We start from the raw sequence: 18,807 nt of genomic DNA, 5'->3' as shown, positions 1-18,807 counted from the left end.
CCACCTGTCACATAACGCCCTGACCTATTAGAGTTTTTTTGCTCTTTTCCTGTGTGTAGTCTTTTACTTCTTTCCTTGCGCTCTAATTTTGGTGGCTTTTCTTCTATTTTTCATGTCTTCCTTTGAGCGATATTTCTCGCATCTGCTTTGTTTTAGCAATCAAGTACATATCAGTTGTTTTTCTCCTTCTTTTTGGGGACATTGTTGATTGTCACGTCATGTTCGGTTGTACTTTGTGGACGCCGTCTTTGCTCCACAGTAAGTCTTTGCTGTCGTCCAGCATTCTGTTTTTGTTTACTTTGCAGCCGGTTCAGTTTTAGTTTCGACCTGCATGGCTTTCCCAAAGCTTCAATGGTTTTATTTTTGGTTTAAGCATGAGACACATTTTTACCTGCATGCTGCCTCCCGCTGTTCCCGATATCTACAAAGCAATTAGCTACCTGCTGCCTCCTACTGGTATGGAAGAGTATTACACGGCTACTCTGTCAAGTTCTAGACCAGGGGTCGGGAATCTTTTTGGCTGAGAGAGCCATGAAAGCCAAATATTTCAAAATGTATTTCCGTGAGAGCCATATCATATTTTTTAACACTGAATACAACTAAATGCGTGCATTTTTAAGTAAGACCAACATTTTTAGAGTATAATAAGTCTCTTATTCTTTTTAATAACATTGTTATTCTGAAGCTAACCAATAATGTTGATCATGTTTTTGTTTGGCCATGTGCTGTTTGTCCTTTGGACTCTTTAAGTTCCTTGTCTGGTTTCCTTGGTTACTCATTTTGTCCACCTGTCTCTGGCAGCATTTAAGCTCGTCTTTGCCAGTCAGTCGCCCTGTGCTGACTTGTTTCATGCCTTGCCATAGTTTCGTGCTTCATGCCATGCCAAGTAAGTTTTGTTTGGTTTATGTTCTTAGTCTGTTTATGCGTTAGCTTTGTTCCTTAGCCCACGTTGTGCCTGAACTGTGAGCGATTTTTGTTTGTATCTTTTTTTTTGTTTAAATTAAATCATGTTTTTACCTAAATGCCGTCTTCCTTCCTGGGGGAACGACCGTGGAGCAAGCTGCGACCCCCCCCCATCGTGACATGAAATACTTCTTACCATTAATGCGACTTCTAGAACAGGTGCGGTAGAACGGATGGATGGATTTAAATGCATGAGAATGTTTTATATTTTGCACGTTATTTTTAGCATTGTGATTACCAGCGAAATTATTCATAATTATCGCGTTAAGCAATGTCAGCTAAGATTTATCTGAGAGTCAGATGCAGTCATCAAAAGAGCCACATCTGGCTCTAGAGCCATAGGTTCCCTACCCCTGCTCCAGACATCACCGACACTCAACAACAACACATTATTTGCAGACTACATTTAATAGTTTGCAAAAAATATTTTTAACCCAAATAGGTGAAATTAGATCTTCTCCAACGGCACACCAGACTGCATCTCACGGCACACTAGTTTGCCGCGGCACAGTGGTTGAAAAGCACTGCTCTAAAAAACGGGCCAGGTTTGTTTTGATTTTTCCCCCTGTTTTTCTTCCTTGCGCCTGCGCCCTAGCCTTGTGTTCCACATTTGAAAATGGGTTCTAACTGGGGGTGGGCAAATTAACGCGTTAATTACGAGTTAACTCATCAATCTATTAACGCCGACAATTATTTTATCGCACATTTGCGTATGTTGTTTACATGCTTTTATTTTGTTAACGCATTTTCTTAACAAGATGGCGTCGCCCGCGGCGTCGAGGAGCTCTTGGTAAAGATGGAACATTTGGCAAAAATACCGGACAATTCTGCAAATTTCCTGGCTGGCTTACAGCGTGGTCACTCCGGGATCACTTACGACCGCCAGACAATTCTGGATGTGGATAGATCGGGCCGTTTTGGACTGAATGAGGCGTGCTTGCTAGACCGGCTAGCTAGCATGGGAATACTTTGCCGGCTACATCCAGCGGCCTGTGAAGCAGCGGAGTATATGTGTTGTCTGTCTATTTATGAATAATGCAGACCAGGAGTGTTGGCTGAGTTCTTAACGTTTGCTTTCAGAGCGTGCATATCACAACATACAAGATGCCGTCATGGCGACACACAACCTATACCGGGCTACCGCGCATGCTCCTCTCTCCTGTTGCATGCTGGGTAGGGTAGTTCTTTTTTTCCCTGGCTCATAACATCACAATATAGTACCATGTATATGATGCCTTCAGTTTATCAAAGCACCAAGCAAACAATCGGAAAATTCCCATCATATCAATTCCTAGATATGGTCATAATTATTCTAAGTGCACTACGCAGAATAAACACAACATTATTAATATTGCTACTACGGATAATTTGATCCAAAATTCCCTAAAACAGCCCACTACCTATAATATAGTTTTTTAAACATAAGATCCCTGATAAAAAAATGTTTCTGCTGTTACCTCAGAAATTGCCTGTTCAGATGTTATGATTGTGGCTCAGAGATTTGTATGTAGATTATATTTATTTTCCATAACAAACAAGATAACTTAAATACCCTGGCAGTGGCAATAAGCTTAAATGTTTGTATTTACATTTTTGGAGTTGATTTTCATCAAATATGCTATTTAACTGCTACTGTTTAACAAGGACTGATTTAAATTGTGTTTGCACAACAAATGTTTTGGCGCTTTTGTTCATGTGGGAGAATATTCCAATAAAGGTGCACTACACACTACTTTTGAATTCATTATTGGGCTTTGCGTATACAATGCAGTTAATCGCGATTAATCGGAGAAATAGTGCGATTAACTTCGATTACACCTCTGCCACCGTGGGCTTCACGGTGGCAGAGGGGTTAGTGCGTCTGCCTCACAATACGAAGGTCCTGCAGTCCTGGGTTCAAATCCAGGCTCGGGATCTTTCTGTGTGGAGTTTGCATGTTCTCCCCGTGAATGCGTGGGTTCCCTCCAGGTACTCCGGCTTCCTCCCACTTCCAAAGACATGCACCTGGGGATAGGTTGATTGGCACCACTAAATTGGCCCTAGTGTGTGAATGTGAGTGTGAATGTTGTCTGTCTATCTGTGTTGGCCCTGCAATGAGGTGGCGACTTGTCCAGGGTGTACCCCGCCTTCCGCCCGATTGTAGCTGAGATAGGCGCCAGCGCCCCCCGCGACCCCAAAAGGGAATAAGCGGTAGAAAATGGATGGATGGATGGATAACTTCGATTAAAATTTTTAATCGTTGCCCAGCCCTGGTTCTAACACATCAGTAATGTTTCTCAGGCTGACATTTTGAATCAGGCTTGTCTCACCTGCTTGGTGACGTTGCAGTACTTGGCGCAGCCTTTGCTCTGCAACCGCCTCAGGGGAGTCGCCACATAATCGCAGCCAATCAGGTGAGTGTTCTGGAGACACACACAGCAACGATGACAAATGCGATAGTTTCGCCCCCTCGCTCGGCCCAAAATCGACGTTCATCGCGGCGTCATAAAATCGTGTTTCACCATTTCTGCGCTGCCTTCTGGACAGGACGTGTCATAGAGGTAACTGCAGTGCACGCACGGCCCCTGCAAACACACGCACGTCACACCCAGCCTCCTCCTGAGTTTGATTCTGTCGTTAACGTAGTCGGTGCCCACCACGGTGATCTTGCTCTCCGTGATGTCGCAGCGGTGAGGCAGGATGGGGAGGATGGATGGCGGGTACAGCAGACCGTCGATGGAGTGGATCAAGCCGTTGCGCGCCCGGGTGGTGCTGAGCACGCGTGCACCGTTGTCGCCCACCACGATGTCACCCTGGGAGGAAAGCGGGTGGCGACGTCACGACGGTATGCACCGGCACAGGAAGGCCGGGATGCAATCAGAGACACTTACGTCGGAAGACGTGGAGATGGTCAGCATCTGATTGGCCATGGTCTCGATGCGGGGAAGAGCTGCCAGGTCGTCACCTGTCAGCTGATCAAAAAACAATGCATGAGAGTGGTTCTTTTCTTTCTCCATGTGACGTTTGACTGGCATCGTGCTGTGCTTGCGTTCTCTCGTGGACGCAGTCGGAGAATGGACACAGCGTGAAGGTAAGACTGAGGATTTATTTCTACTACAAAAACAGACTAGGAACAAAAACACTTGCACAAAACCAACAGAACTAGCATGGGAGCTAGGAAGAACAGAAAGCGCTAGCATGTGAGCTAGGGCAGGGTTTTTCAACCTTTTTTGAGCCAAGGCACATTGTTTTTGCGTTGAAAAAATGCGGAGGCACACCACCAGCAGAAATCATTAATAAACGAAACTCAGTTGACAGTAAAAAGTTGCTGTTGGATATGACTTTAAAGGGGAACATTATCAGCAGACCAATGTAAGCGTCAATATATACCTTGATGGTGCAGAAAAAAAGACCATATATTTTTTTAACCGATTTCCGAACTCTAAAGGGGTGAATTTTGGCGAATTAAACGCCTTTCTGTTTAACGCGCTGGAGGTGATGACGTCAGAATGTGACGTCGCCGAGGTAACACACCCACCATTTTCATTTTCAACACATTACAAACACCGGGTCTCAGCTCTGTTGTTTTCCGTTTTTTTGACTATTTTTTGGAACCTTGGAGACATCATGCCTCGTCGGTGTGTTGTCGGAGGGTGTAACAACACTAACAGGAAGGGATTCAAGTTGCACCACTGGCCCCAAGATGCCAAAGTGTCTGCCGCCAGACCCCCATTGAATGTGCCAGAGTGTCTCCACATTTGACCGGCGATGCTAAGGCAGACATGGCACAGAGATGTATGGATAACCTGCAGATGCATTTGCAACGATAAAGTCAACGAAATCACAAAGGTGAGTTTTGTTGATGTTGACTGCCAGCTAATCGATGCTAACATGCTACGCTAATCGATGCTAACATGCTATTTACCGGCGGTGCTAAAGCAGACATGGCACAGAGATGTATGGATAACCTGCAAATGCATTTGCAACGATAGTCAACGAAATCACAAAGGTGAGTTTTGTTGATGTTGACTGCCAGCTAATCGATGCTAACATGCTACGCTAATCAATGCTAACATGCTATTTACCGGCGGTGCTAAAGCAGACATGGCACAGAGAAGTATGGATAACCTGTAGATGCATTTGCAACTATATTACGTTTCCTTCCACCCACATTTAATGCGAAAAAAACACTTACCAATCGACGGATTTAAGTTGCTCCAGTGTCAAAAGATGCGAAAGTCCTGATCGTTTGGTCCGCACATTTTACCGGCGATGCTAACGCAGCTATACGGCCATGCTATGGCTATGAATAGCGTCAATAGCTATTCGCTCAATAGCTTCAGTTTCTTCTTCAATATTTTCATACTCCAACCATCTGTTTCAATACATGCGTAATCTGTCGAATCGCTTAAGTCGCTGAAATCTGAGTTTGAATCCGAGCTAATGTCGCTATATCTTGCTGTGGTATTCCCATTGTTTGTTTACATTGGCAGCACTGTGTGACGTCACAGGGAAATGGCCAGTGTCTTCGCAGAGAGTCGAATATAAGGCACTCTAAAGCTTTATTTAGGGATTTTCCCAGACCGGTAAAATTTTGAAAAAAACTTCAAAAAATACAACAAGCCACTTGGAACGGATTTTTATTGTTTTTAACCCTTTTGAAATTGTGATAATGTTCCCCTTTAAAGCATAAGCAAGCATGCATCACTATAGATAGCTCTTTTCTCAAAGTAGGTGTACTGTCTATTAGCTACCTGATATGGAAGAGTATTACACCTTTACCCTGCCAAGCTCTAGACCAGTGGTTCTCAAATGGGGGTACGCGTACCCCTGGGGGTACTTGAAGGTATGCCAAGGGGTATGTGAGATTTTTTAAAAATATTCTAAAAATAGCAACAATTAAAACATCCTTTATAAATATATCTATTGAATAACACTTCAACAAAATATGAATGTAAGTTCATAAAGTGTGAAAAAAAATACAACAATGCAATATTCAGTGTTGACAGCTAGATTTTTGCGGACATGTTCCATAAATATTGATGTAAAATATTTCTTTTTTTGTGAAGAAATGTTTAGAATTAAGTTGATGAATCCAGATGGATCTCTGTTTCAATCCCCAAAGAGGGCACTTGAAGTTGATGATTACTTCTATGTGCAGAAATATTTATTAGGGCCAAGGACCCTATTGAAACTGTAACGTTTTATTATTCTTTCTTTCTTCCGCACCTATGCGCTGTAATTTGACCCCCTTAACATGCTTCAAAACTCACCAAATTTGACACACACTTCGGTCTGGCATGCCTTCCCAGCATATTAGGCAGCCAAACCAGAAAAATCAAAATTGCGCGCTAGCGCCCCCTAGGAAGGAAAGAAAAACAGACTGCTTGTAACTTCCGGTAGGAATGTCCTAGAGACATGAAACAAAATCCTCTATGTAGGACTGACTTAGACCTAGATTTCCCATTATACCTAAAATCAACAGGAAGTTGGCAAAAACCCCTTCAAAACAAAATTTTCGCAAAAAATGCATTTTTTGCCTCTTTCAGCTGTAATTTGACTCACCAAACTTGTTTAGTGAGTTTATATTTACATCTAACACAATTTATATTTACATCTAACACAATTTATATTTACATCTAACACAATTTATATTTACATCTAACACAATTTCCCAACTCATATGGAAACGGGGTTTGGATAAATCTCCCCATTTTGGGAGGTACAATCCTATCCTACAAGCCCGACAATAAACACATTGTTAAATGAATCCCTCTCTGACAGTCTCAGTCAATAGTGAACATTGTCATCTTTAATACTCGTACGTGTGTTGGCTTTCTTTACCTGTGCAGGTGTCATGTTAAAGGCCTACTGAAAGCCACTACTAGCGACCACGCAGTCTGATAGTTTATATATCAATGATGAAATATTAACATTGCAACACATGCCAATACGGCCGCTTTAGTTTACTAAATTGCAATTTTAAATTTCCCGCGGAGTTTCTTGTTGAAAACGTCGCGGAATGATGACGCGTGCGGGTGACGTCTCGGGTTGGAGGGGACATATTATCCCAGCACTGCACACGGCTAAAAGTCGGTTTTTTATCGCATAATTACACAGTATTTTGGACATCTGTGTTGCTGAATCTTTTGCAATTTGTTCAATTAATAATGGAGACGTCAAAGAAGAATGCTGTTGGTGGAAAGCGGTGGATTGCAGCTGCCGTTAGCAACCGAGACACAGCCGGTGTTTCTTTGTTTGTTGTGAAGCTTTAACACAGAGCGGTCAAGCAAACATGTTTCTCCACTTCAACCAGCAAGTTTTTGGATGGGAAAATTGTGATATTAAGTCGGCTCTTACCAGAGACTTCAGTGGATTATGGGACTTCCTTCTGCAGCTCAAAAAGGCAGCTGTGATCTGCTCCTCCATTGGCTTCTCGGAGAGACACTTGCGTTCACCGCAGCCATCCGACTTTCAGGTATGACTTTACAATCTCACTAAAACACTATTAAAACAATAAGCAGATAAGGGATTTTCCAGAATTATCCTAGTAAGTGTGTCTTATTATATCTGAAACGGTCCCACAGCCGCCACCTGAAGCCGTCGCTTTTTTTTTTGTGTGCTTCACTCTAACTTTCCTCATCCACGAATCTTACATCCTCGCTCAAATTAATGGGGAAATTGTCGCTTTCTCGGTCCAAATCGCTCTTGCTGCTGGAGGCTCACATTATAAACAATGTTCAGATGTGAGGAGCTCCACAACCCGTGACGTCACGCACACATCGTCTGCTACTTCCGGTACAGGCAAGGCTTTTTTATTAGCGACCAAAAGTTGCGAACTTTATCATCGATGTTCTCTACTAAATCCTTTCAGCAAAAATATGGCAATATCGCGAAATGATCAAGTATGACACATACTTGAGACTTCAGTGGATTAGGGACTTCCTCCTGCAGCTCAAAAAGGCAGCTGTGATCTGCTCCTCCATTGGCTTCTCGGAGAGACACTGGCGTTCACCGCAGCCATCTGACTTTCAGGTATGACTTTACAATCTCACTAAAACACTATTACAACAATAAACAGATAAGGGATTTTCCAGAATGATCCTAGTAAGTGTGTCTAATTATATCTGAAACGGTCCCACGGCCGACGCTTTTTTTTTTTTTTGTGCTTCACTCTAACTTTCCTCATCCACGAATCTTACATCCTAGCTTTAATTCATGGGGAAGTTGTCGCTTTCTCGGTCCGAATCGCTCTCTTTGCTGGTGGCCATGATTGTAAACAATGTTCAGATGTGAGGAGCTCCACAACCCGTGACGTCACGCGCACATCGTCTGCTACTTCCGGTACAGGCAAGGCTTTTTTATTAGCGACCAAAAGTTGCAAACTTTATCATCGATGTTCTCTACTAAATCCTTTCAGCAAAAATATGGCAATATCGCGAAATGATCAAGTATGACACATAGAATGGACCCGCTATCCCCTTTTAAATAAGAAAATCTCATTTCAGTAGGCCTTTAAAAGTCGTTAGCTTCACACGGAAATGATGGATGAGCTACTTACACTGGCCTTGGAGAAAATTTTGCTGAATCTTTTGCAATTTGTTCAATTTATAATGGAGACAATAAAGAAGAATGCTGTTGGTGGAAAGCGGTGGATTGCAGCTGCCTTTAGCACCGAAACACGGCCGATGTTTCTTTGTTTGTCATGAAACTTTAACACAGAGCGGTCAAGCGAACATGTTTCTCGACGTAAACCAACAAGTTTTTGGTTGGGAAATTGTGGTATTAGGTCGGCTCTTACCGGACACTTCAATGGATTAGGGACTTCCTCCTGCAACTCAAAAAGGCAGCTGTGATCTGCTCCTCCATTGGCTTCTCGGAGAGACACTTGCGTTCACCGCAGCCATCCGACTTTCAGGTATGACTTTACAATCTCACTAAAACACTATTAAAACAATAAGCAGATAAGGGATTTTCCAGAATTATCCTAGTAAGTGTGTCTTATTATATCTGAAACGGTCCCACAGCCGCCGCCTGAAGCCGTCGCTTTTTTTTTTGTGTGCTTCACTCTAACTTTCCTCATCCACGAATCTTACATCCTCGCTCAAATTAATGGGGAAATTGTCGCTTTCTCGGTCCAAATCGCTCTTGCTGCTGGAGGCTCACATTATAAACAATGTTCAGATGTGAGGAGCTCCACAACCCGTGACGTCACGCACACATCGTCTGCTACTTCCGGTACAGGCAAGGCTTTTTTATTAGCGACCAAAAGTTGCAAACTTTATCATCGATGTTCTCTACTAAATCCTTTCAGCAAAAATATGGCAATATCGCGAAAAGATCAAGTATGACACATACTTGAGACTTCAGTGGATTAGGGACTTCCTCCTGCAGCTCAAAAAGGCAGCTGTGATCTGCTCCTCCATTGGCTTCTCGGAGAGACACTTGCGTTCACCGCAGCCATCTGACTTTCAGGTATGACTTTACAATCTCACTAAAACACTATTACAACAATAAACAGATAAGGGATTTTCCACAATGATCCTAGTAAGTGTGTCTAATTATATCTGAAACGGTCCCACGGCCGACGCTTTTTTTTTTTTGTGCTTCACTCTAACTTTCCTCATCCACGAATCTTACATCCTAGCTTTAATTCATGGGGAAGTTGTCGCTTTCTCGGTCCAAATCGCTCTCTTTGCTGGTGGCCATGATTATAAACAATGTTCAGATGTGAGGAGCTCCACAACCCGTGACGTCACGCGCACATCGTCTGCTACTTCCGGTACAGGTAAAGCTTTTTTGTTAGCGACAGAAAGTTGCGAACTCTATCGTCGATGTTCTCTACTCAATCCTTTCCAGCAAAAATATGGCAATATCGCGAAATGATCAAGTATGACACATAGAATGGACCTGCTATCCCCGTTTAAATAAGAACATCTCATTTCAGTAGGCCTTTAAAAGTCGTTAGCTTCACACGGAAGTGATGGATGAGCTACTTACACTGGCCTTGGAGAAAATGTGGTGCTTTAGCAGTTCTTGGAGTTTATATTTGGCCTGAGAAAAGAAAAAGAAGATGAATGAAAGAGAAGCTAAAGACGCTAATGAGCGCACGATGAGGTCATGGCAGGTGTTAGTACGTGGTTGAGCATGTAGAGGATGCTCCCGTCTCGGGCTTTGTCCACGGCCTCGTTGCTGGGGATGAAAACAGTCAGCGGTCCTGGTCCGCTCAGAGGGAGCAGCGTCCCGCAGTTCTGCGGACGGACAAGAACACAAAAGGTCACATCCCGCTTAGTCGGTCAGCTTTGCGGCAAGGAGACACTCACGTCAACCAGAGACAGGAAGCGATTGAACGACGGCTCCTTCCTCACAATCTCGCCAATGGACAAATCTTGGTGCTGCATTCAAGGACCAAGACACGGTTGGAGAAGGGAGAACGGGAATTATTGTTCTGTGTGCGGTGGCCTCACCGTGTCTTCTGGAGCCGTCCTGTCAGGAGGCGGGCTCCTGATTGGCAGGTCAATGATGTGGATGATCCCATTGGCCGCCGGGAGGTCCGCCTGGATGATGGTGTACAGGCGCTTGGGATCCTCCATCAGGATAAACCTCTACATGAAGGCCAGAAGACAGCAACACTCTCACTTTGTTGGTCAGTTTCAACGGCTTCTTTCCACAATACGTGTTTTATTCACAGCAGGCACAAGATGTTGTTACAACGTTGATTATACATAAATGTCCTTTAAAACTGGACTTTTACAATATTATGTTAGATCCACTATGGACTGGACTTTCACAATATTATGTTAGATCCACTATGGACCGGACTTTCACAATATTATGTTAGATCCACTATGGACTGGACTTTCACAATATTATGTTAGATCCACTATGGACTGGACTCTCACTATTATGTTAGATCCAGTATGGACTTGACTCTCACTATTATGTTAGATCCAGTATGGACTTGACTTTCACTATTATGTTAGATCCACTATGGACTGGACTTTCACTATAATATGTTAGATCCACTATAGACTGGACTCTCACTATTATGTTAGATCCACTATGGACTTGACTTTCACTATTATGTTAGATCCACTATGGACTGGACTCTCACTATTATGTTAGATCCACTATGGACTTGACTCTCACTATTATGTTAGATCCACTATGGACTTGACTCTCACTATTATGTTAGATCCACTATGGACTGGACTCTCACTATTATGTTAGATCTACTATGGACTGGACTCTCACTATTATTTTAGATCCACTATGGACTGGACTGTCACTATTATGTTAGATCCACTATGGACTGGACTCTCACTATTATGTTAGATCCACTATGGACTGGACTCTCACTATTATGTTAGATCCACTATGGACTGGACTCTCACACTATTATGTTAGATCCACTATGGACTGGACTCTCACTATTATGTTAGATACACTATGGACTGGACCCTCACTATTATGTTAGATCCACTATGGACTAGATTCTCACTATTATGTTAGATCCACTATGGACTTGACTTTCACTATTATGTTAGATCCACAATGGACTGGACTCTACACTATTATGTTGGATCCACTATGGACTGGACTCTCACTATTATGTTAGATCCACTATGGACTGGACTCTCATTATTATGTTAGATCCACTATGGACTGGACTTTCACTATTATGTTAGATCCACTATGGACTGGACTCTCACACTATTATGTTGGATCCACAATGGACTGGACTCTCACACTATTATGTTAGATCCACTATGGACTGGACTCTCACCCACATTCGCGGTCCTCTCCAAGGTTTCTCATTGTCATCCCACTGGTTTGAGTTTTTCCTTGCCCTGATGTGGGATCTGAACCGAGGTTGTCGTTGTGGCTTGTGCAGCCCTTTGAGACACTTGTGATTTAGGGTTATAAAAATAAAAATGTACTGATTGATAGGAAAGAGAAAGTCTTTTATTTTGACACCTGTGATCTACTTATTTAATGTTTTTGAATGGATTAAGAAGAATTACAAAAAAGAATCGTGACTCAATCTAGTTTTTTAACCTCCTTTGTGGACTAGCCCGCAGACTACACGGCTGCAACCACCACAACTAGAAGTTCCTAGAGACAACCACAATGTATCCCACTGGGCATCCCCCGACATATTGAGGATTGTTACAGACCAGGATCTCAAAGTAGCGTGCAGCACTTGCCTTGTTGTCCTTGCTCCTCATCCTGGCACCTCCGTACATGTTGAAGTCTCGGGCCTCCATGTCCTTGAGGACGTGCTGGCCTATGATCAGGTGGTTGCGACACGTCTGCTCCTCGTTGACGGACTGCAGACAAAACAGAGTATGACAGGTGGTGGGCCGTCAGGGCCGGCAAGGCCTTCTCTGCCGGCCTAGCATAAATCATGATCATTAATTAATAAAAATTGATTTAATTAGCGACCGATGTCCCTTTGGGACGGAGGACCCTATTGTATTTCTAAGGTTTTATTATTATTAGTCCGCCGCCTGTTTGAGCTGTAATTTGACCCCCTTAAGATGCTTCAAAACTCACCAAATTTGACACACACATCAGGACTGGCGAAAATTGCCATCTAATAAAAAACCAAACCCCAAAACTCAAAATTGAGCTCCAGCGCCCCCTAGGAAAAAAACACAGACAAAACTGCTTGTAACTTCCGGTAGGAATGTCGGAGGGACATGAAACCAAGACCTCTATGTAGGTCTGACTTAGACCTAGATTTCATACACTCAATTTTTTTCAGCAAAAATCAACAGGAATTTGGCAAAAACCCCTTCAAAACAAAAGTTTCCAAAAAAATGTAATTTTTGCATCTTAGAGCTGTAATTTGACCCCTTTAAAATGCTTCAAAACTCACCAAATTTGACACACACATCAGGACTGGCAAAAATTGCCATCTAATAAAAAAAAACCTCAAAATTGTGCTCTAGCGCCCCCTAGGAAAAAACACAGACAAAACTGCTTGTAACTTCCGTTAGGAATGTCGTAGAGACATGAAACAAAAACCTCTTTGTAGGTCTGACTTAGACCTAGATTTCATACGCTCACTTTTTTCAGCAAAAATCAACAATAGGTTGGCAAAAACCCCTTCAAAACAAAAGTTTCCAAAAAAAATGTAATTTTTGCCTCTTAGAGCTGTAATTTGACCCCCTTAACATGCTTCAAAACTCACCAAATTTGACACACACATCAAGACTGGCGAAAATTTCCATCTAATAAAAAAAATAAAAAATAAAAAACTCAAAATTGCGCTCTAGCGCCCCATAGGAAAAAACACAGACAAAACTGCTCCTAGGAAGAAAACACAGACAAAACTGCTTGTAACTTCCGGTAGGACTGTCGGAGAGACATGAAACAAAAACCTCTATGTAGGTCTCACTTAGACCTACATTTCATTCATTTACATCCTTCAGCAAAAATCAACAGGAAGTTGGCAAAAACCCCTTCAAAACAAAAGTTTCAAAAAAAAATTTAATTTTTGCCTCTTAGAGATGTAATTTGACCCCCTTAAAATGCTTCAAAACGCACCAAACTGGACACACACATCAGGACTGGTGAAAATTGCGATCTAATAAAAAACCAAACCCCAAAACTCAAAATTGCGCTCTAGCGCCCCCTAGGAATAAAACACAGACAAAACTGCTCCTAGGAAGAAAACACAGACAAAACTGCTTGTAACTTCCGGTAGGAATGTCGGAGAGACATGAAACAAAAACCTCTATGTAGGTCTCACTTAGACCTACATTTCATTCCTTTACATCCTTCAGCAAAAATCAACAGGAAGTTGGCAATTACCCCTTCAAAACAAAGGTTTTGTAAAAACCTGTCACCTTTTTTCAAGCATTATATCCTCTGAGCGCGTTTGTTGTGTCGGCTTCAAACTCGCACAGGAAAGAGATTGAATCCTTCAGATTAAAAGTTGCGAAAAGAAATGCCATCTCAAGATGGCCGCTTAAAAGCAGGAAGCACCAGCGTGACCACACAATGCAGAGAAGGTAGGTACTGTGCAGGTAAAGATATGTTGACTGGGTGAAAGAAGGAGGCACCAGTTTGACAACAGGATACAGGGAAGGTAGGTGATGTGCAGGTTAAGATATGCTGAATGGGTAAAGGAAGGAAACACCAGCAAAAGTTGGTCCCGTCCATCGCTGCTTGCAGCTTTAATTATTCTTTATTATTATACCGCCACCTCTTTGAGCTGTAATTTGACCTCCTTAACATGCTTTAAAACTCACCAAATTTGACACACACATCAGGACTGGCCAAATCAAAAAAACCAAACCCCAAAACTCAAAATTGCGCTCTCGCGCCCCCTAGGAAGTAAACACAGACAAAACTGTCTGGAACTTCCAGTAGGAACATGAAACAAAAACCGCTACGTAGGTCTCAGTTATACCAATATTTCATTCATTGACACCCCTCTGCTAAAATCAACAGGAAGTTTGCTATTCCCACTTCAATACAAAAGTTGGCTAAAAAAAGGTCGCTTTTTTTCAAACATTATCTCCTCTGTTTGTCGTTTCGGCTTCATAAAAACACAGAAGAAAGATTGAACTCTTCTGATTAAAAGTTAAAGAAACAGTTTTAATTACTCTTATTTTGTTAGCGCAGGCAGCATGAAGCAGGGCTTTTATTGCGAAGATAGGAAATGTGCAGTCGGCCTTTAGAGTTTTAACGGAAGGGACGGCGTGAAAGTCTGTTGAAATAAAAAGAGTTTCTCGCCTTCCTCTCTGTCATTTTTTCATAATAATGAACTGGCAGCAGCCAGCGTCATCTCACAAGACCCTCGGGTGCCGTGAATGTCAATCAAGCAAGCTACGGAATTTGCCGCCAATGTTTTTCTTGTAAAGTGTATGGAAGCTGGATGAATTAGATGCCAAAAACCAACCACTTTCATGTGGTATTGTACAGAAAGGACAACTTTTTTTCTCCTCCATTTGAAAATGTGGGCGTTATCATCATTACTGTCTGATTCCAATCAATGCAAGTCATCAGAATCAGGTAATACACCAACTTATATTCTTGTCTTTGTGAAAGAAAGACATCTATATGTGTTACACATGCTTGTATTATCATTAAACACATTTAACTTGTTTACAAAAATGTCTCTTTCATAAATAAATAAATATAAATGATATATATAAATGAGGTAGATCCCCTCGAGTTGGTCAATTGAAAAGTAGCTCGCCTGCAGAAAAAGTGTGGGCACCCCTGGTTTAGAGATTGATGTTGGTTTTTGATACAGAGGGATGGAAGGTCACGGTCATTCAAAATTGGTTTCCGGCCATGCTGCTTACGTGGAGTGATTTCTCCAGATACTCCGAACCTTTTGATGATATTATGGAGCGTAGATGTTGAAATCCCTAAATTTCTTGCAATTGCACTTTGAGAAAGGTTGTTCTTAAACTGTTTGACTATTTGCTCACGCAGTTGTGGACAAAGGGGTGTACTTCGCCCCATACTGTTTTGTGAAAGACTGAGCATTTTTTGGGAAGCTGTTTTTATACCCAATCATGGCACCCACCTGTTCCCAATTAACCTGCACACCTGTGGGATGTTCCAAATAAGTGTTTGATGAGCATTTCTGAACTTTATCAGTATTTATTGCCACCTTTCCCAACTTCTCTGTCATGAATTCCTGGCATTAAATTCTAAAGTTAATGATTATTTGCAAAAAAAATAAAGTTTATCAGTTTGAACATCAAATATGTTGTCTTTGTAGCATATTCAACTGAATATGGGTTGAAAAGGATTTGCAAATCATTGTATTCTGTTTATATTCACATCCAACACAATTTCCCAACTCATATGGAAACGGGGTTTGTATTTTGGGAGGCAGTTATTGAAGTCTGACTAAGTAGAACATCACTGAAGGCCTAGGTGGGAAACTGGACCTGTGAAGGCAAGAGTGCTATGAAGAGAGCTAAGAGCTTACAGTCAGAGGAGTTTTGAGGAGAGGGACAAAAGCTGTGAATGGTCCACTGTGACTGAGCAGCTGTGAGCAGCCTTTCTCTGGACGGCAAACATGAAAACAAAACACACTCAGATAAGTCAATTGTTCTTTCTTAAGGAGCAGAGTGACTTTTCTTATTTGCTCCTTTTACCAAACAGGTTGACGGCGCCCGTCAGCTTTCCTCTCTGGTCGCCACTCCTGTCCAGCTCCCACAGCTGCTCCATCAGGGTGCCATAGCAACGGTGCCCATCGCTGATCTCGCCTGGCTGGCACGCACATCTAGAGAGAGCAGGAGAGGCCAAGGAACCGCATCACCACTCCGAGTCTGAGCTAGACTTTTTGTGCATGTTAAGTGAAGTGAATTATATTTACATAGCGCTTTTCTCTAGTGACTCAAAGCGCTTTCCGTAGTGAAACCCAATATCTAAGTTACATTTAAACCAGTGTGGGTGGCACTGAGAGCAGGTGGGTAAAGTGTCTTGCCCAAGGACACAACGATAGTGACTAGGATGACGGAAGCGCGAATCGAACCTGCAACCCTCAAGTTGCTGGCACGGCCACTCTACCAACCGAGCTATACCGCCCCTGGTTAAGGACCTCAAAAAGGCGTATAAAAGAAAAAACACAGCAATATCAATAGGGCCCTTGTGCTGCTCTGCATAAAATAAAGTAAAATAAAATTAAATAAGATAGTTAAATTTAATTGAAAACAATAAAATAAATTTAAATAAATGTATTAAATACAAAAATAGGAAAATAAAATAAAATCATGAAAAAAATGAAATAAAAAATATCAAGTAATATAAGAAAATATAACATGACATAATGAAATTATGTGAAAAGAAAAAATACTAAATAAATTAAAAAGGTGACATAAACAACATTTTAAATAAAATATATATGTATAATAACAAAACATAATTACATCAAATGAAAAATAATAAAATAAGATCATTGAACTCAATTAAATAAAAATTTTTTACGTAGATTATACTAAAATAAAATTATTAAATGAAATTAAATGAAATACAAATTTATAAAATAAAATCAAATGAAATAAAATAATGAAATTTGATTAAATTCAATTCAATTCAATTAAATAACATTTAATAAAATTTTTATCAACAAAAAAAAAGGGCTTGGACCATATTGTTGCAAGATCAGATACTAATCAAATGTAGAAAAGTAATTTTTTCTGTCAAAACTGACAGACTTAAAAAAAAAAACTGTGGTGGGCCTTATAATGAGAAGGCGGGCCACATAAATGAGATGGCGGGCCACATATACGACGTGCTGGGCCACATAAATGATTTGGCGGGCCACATAAATGACGTGTCGGGCCACATAAATGACGTGGCGGTCCACATAAATGATGTGGCGGTCCACATAAAGGATGTGGCGGTCCACATAAAGGATGTGTGGGCCACGTAAATGATCTGGCGGTCCACATAAATGACGTAGGGGCCACATAAATGATGTGGTGGGCCACATAAATGACGTGGCCGGCCACATAAATGACGTGCTGGGCCACACAAACGATGTGGCCGGCCACATAAATGACGTGCTGGGCCACATAAATTATGTGGTGGGCCACATAAATGACATGCTGGGCCACGTAAATTATGTGGCGGACCACATAAAATAAAGTGGCAGGCACATAAATGAAGTGGCGCACTACATAAAATGATGTGGCACACCAGATGAATTATGTGGCGGGCAACATGAATGATGTGGCGGACTACATAAATGATGTGGCGGACTACATAAATGATGTGGCGCACCACATAAATGATGTGGCGCAACACATAAAATTATGTGGCGGGCCACATAAATGACGTGGCGGGCCACATAAATGACGTGCTGGGCCACATAAATTATGTGGTGGACCACATAAATTATGTGGTGGACCACATAAAATAAAGTGGCAGCCACATAAATGAAGTGGCGCACTACATAAAATGATGTGGCACATGAATGATGTGGCGGGCAACATGAATGATGTGGCGGACTACATAAATGAAGTGGCGCACCACATAAATGAAGCTGCGCACCACATGAATGATGTGGCGCACCACATGAATGATGTGGCGCACCACATGAATGATGTGGCGCACCACATGAATGATGTGGCGCACCACATGAATGATGTGGCGGACCACATAAATGAAGTGGCACACCACATAAAATGATGTGGCGCACCACATAAAACGATGTGGCGCACCACATGAATGATGTGGCGCACCACATGAATGATGTGGCGCACCACATGAATGATGTGGCGGACCACATAAATGAAGTGGCACACCACATAAAACGATGTGGCGCACCACATAAAACGATGTGGCGCACCACATAAAACGATGCGGCGCACCACATAAAACGATGTGGCGGGCCACACAAAATGATGTGGCAGACTACATAAATGAAGTGGCGCACCACATAAATGAAGTGGCGCACCACATAAATGAAGTGGCGCACCACATAAATGAAGTGGCGCACCACATAAATGAAGCTGTGCACCACATAAATGAAGCTGTGCACCACATAAATGAAGTGGCGCACCACATGAATGAAGTGGCGCACCACATAAAATGAAGTGGCGCACCACATAAAATGAAGTGGCGCACCACATAAAATGAAGTGGCGCACCACATAAAATGATGTGGCGGGCCACATAAAATGATGTGGCGGGCCACATGAATGATGTGGCGGACTACATAAATGAAGTGGCGCACCACATAAATGAAGCTGCGCACCACATGAATGATGTGGCGCACCACATAAATGAAGTGGCGCACCACATAAATGAAGTGGCGCACCACATAAATGAAGCTGCGCACCACATAAATGAAGTGGCGCACCACATGAATGATGTGGCGGACCACATG

The 18,807-nt window shown here is 42.2% G+C and overlaps 1 protein-coding gene across 1 annotated transcript in view; it reads right to left on the bottom strand.

Annotated features, from left to right (window-relative positions):
- Nucleotides 1–18,807, bottom strand: part of stab1 (stabilin 1) — a 132,499-nt gene that overhangs the window by 94,872 nt on the left and 18,820 nt on the right. The window contains exons 10-20 of the mRNA XM_061890936.1: nucleotides 16,071–16,198; nucleotides 15,902–15,978; nucleotides 12,150–12,272; nucleotides 10,410–10,547; nucleotides 10,266–10,337; nucleotides 10,080–10,193; nucleotides 9,943–9,996; nucleotides 3,834–3,914; nucleotides 3,600–3,755; nucleotides 3,465–3,527; nucleotides 3,273–3,365 (exon numbers count right to left, since the gene is read on the bottom strand). Of these exons, the coding sequence (XP_061746920.1) occupies nucleotides 3,273–3,365; nucleotides 3,465–3,527; nucleotides 3,600–3,755; nucleotides 3,834–3,914; nucleotides 9,943–9,996; nucleotides 10,080–10,193; nucleotides 10,266–10,337; nucleotides 10,410–10,547; nucleotides 12,150–12,272; nucleotides 15,902–15,978; nucleotides 16,071–16,198 (1,099 nt within the window). The remainder of the gene's footprint in view (nucleotides 1–3,272; nucleotides 3,366–3,464; nucleotides 3,528–3,599; nucleotides 3,756–3,833; nucleotides 3,915–9,942; nucleotides 9,997–10,079; nucleotides 10,194–10,265; nucleotides 10,338–10,409; nucleotides 10,548–12,149; nucleotides 12,273–15,901; nucleotides 15,979–16,070; nucleotides 16,199–18,807) is intronic.

This window comes from Nerophis ophidion, linkage group LG02 (genome assembly GCF_033978795.1).
Source record: "Nerophis ophidion isolate RoL-2023_Sa linkage group LG02, RoL_Noph_v1.0, whole genome shotgun sequence".
NCBI lineage: Eukaryota > Metazoa > Chordata > Actinopteri > Syngnathiformes > Syngnathidae > Nerophis > Nerophis ophidion.
Note: the sequence above shows the minus strand (reverse complement) of the source record. Positions and strands in the feature narration are given on the sequence as shown.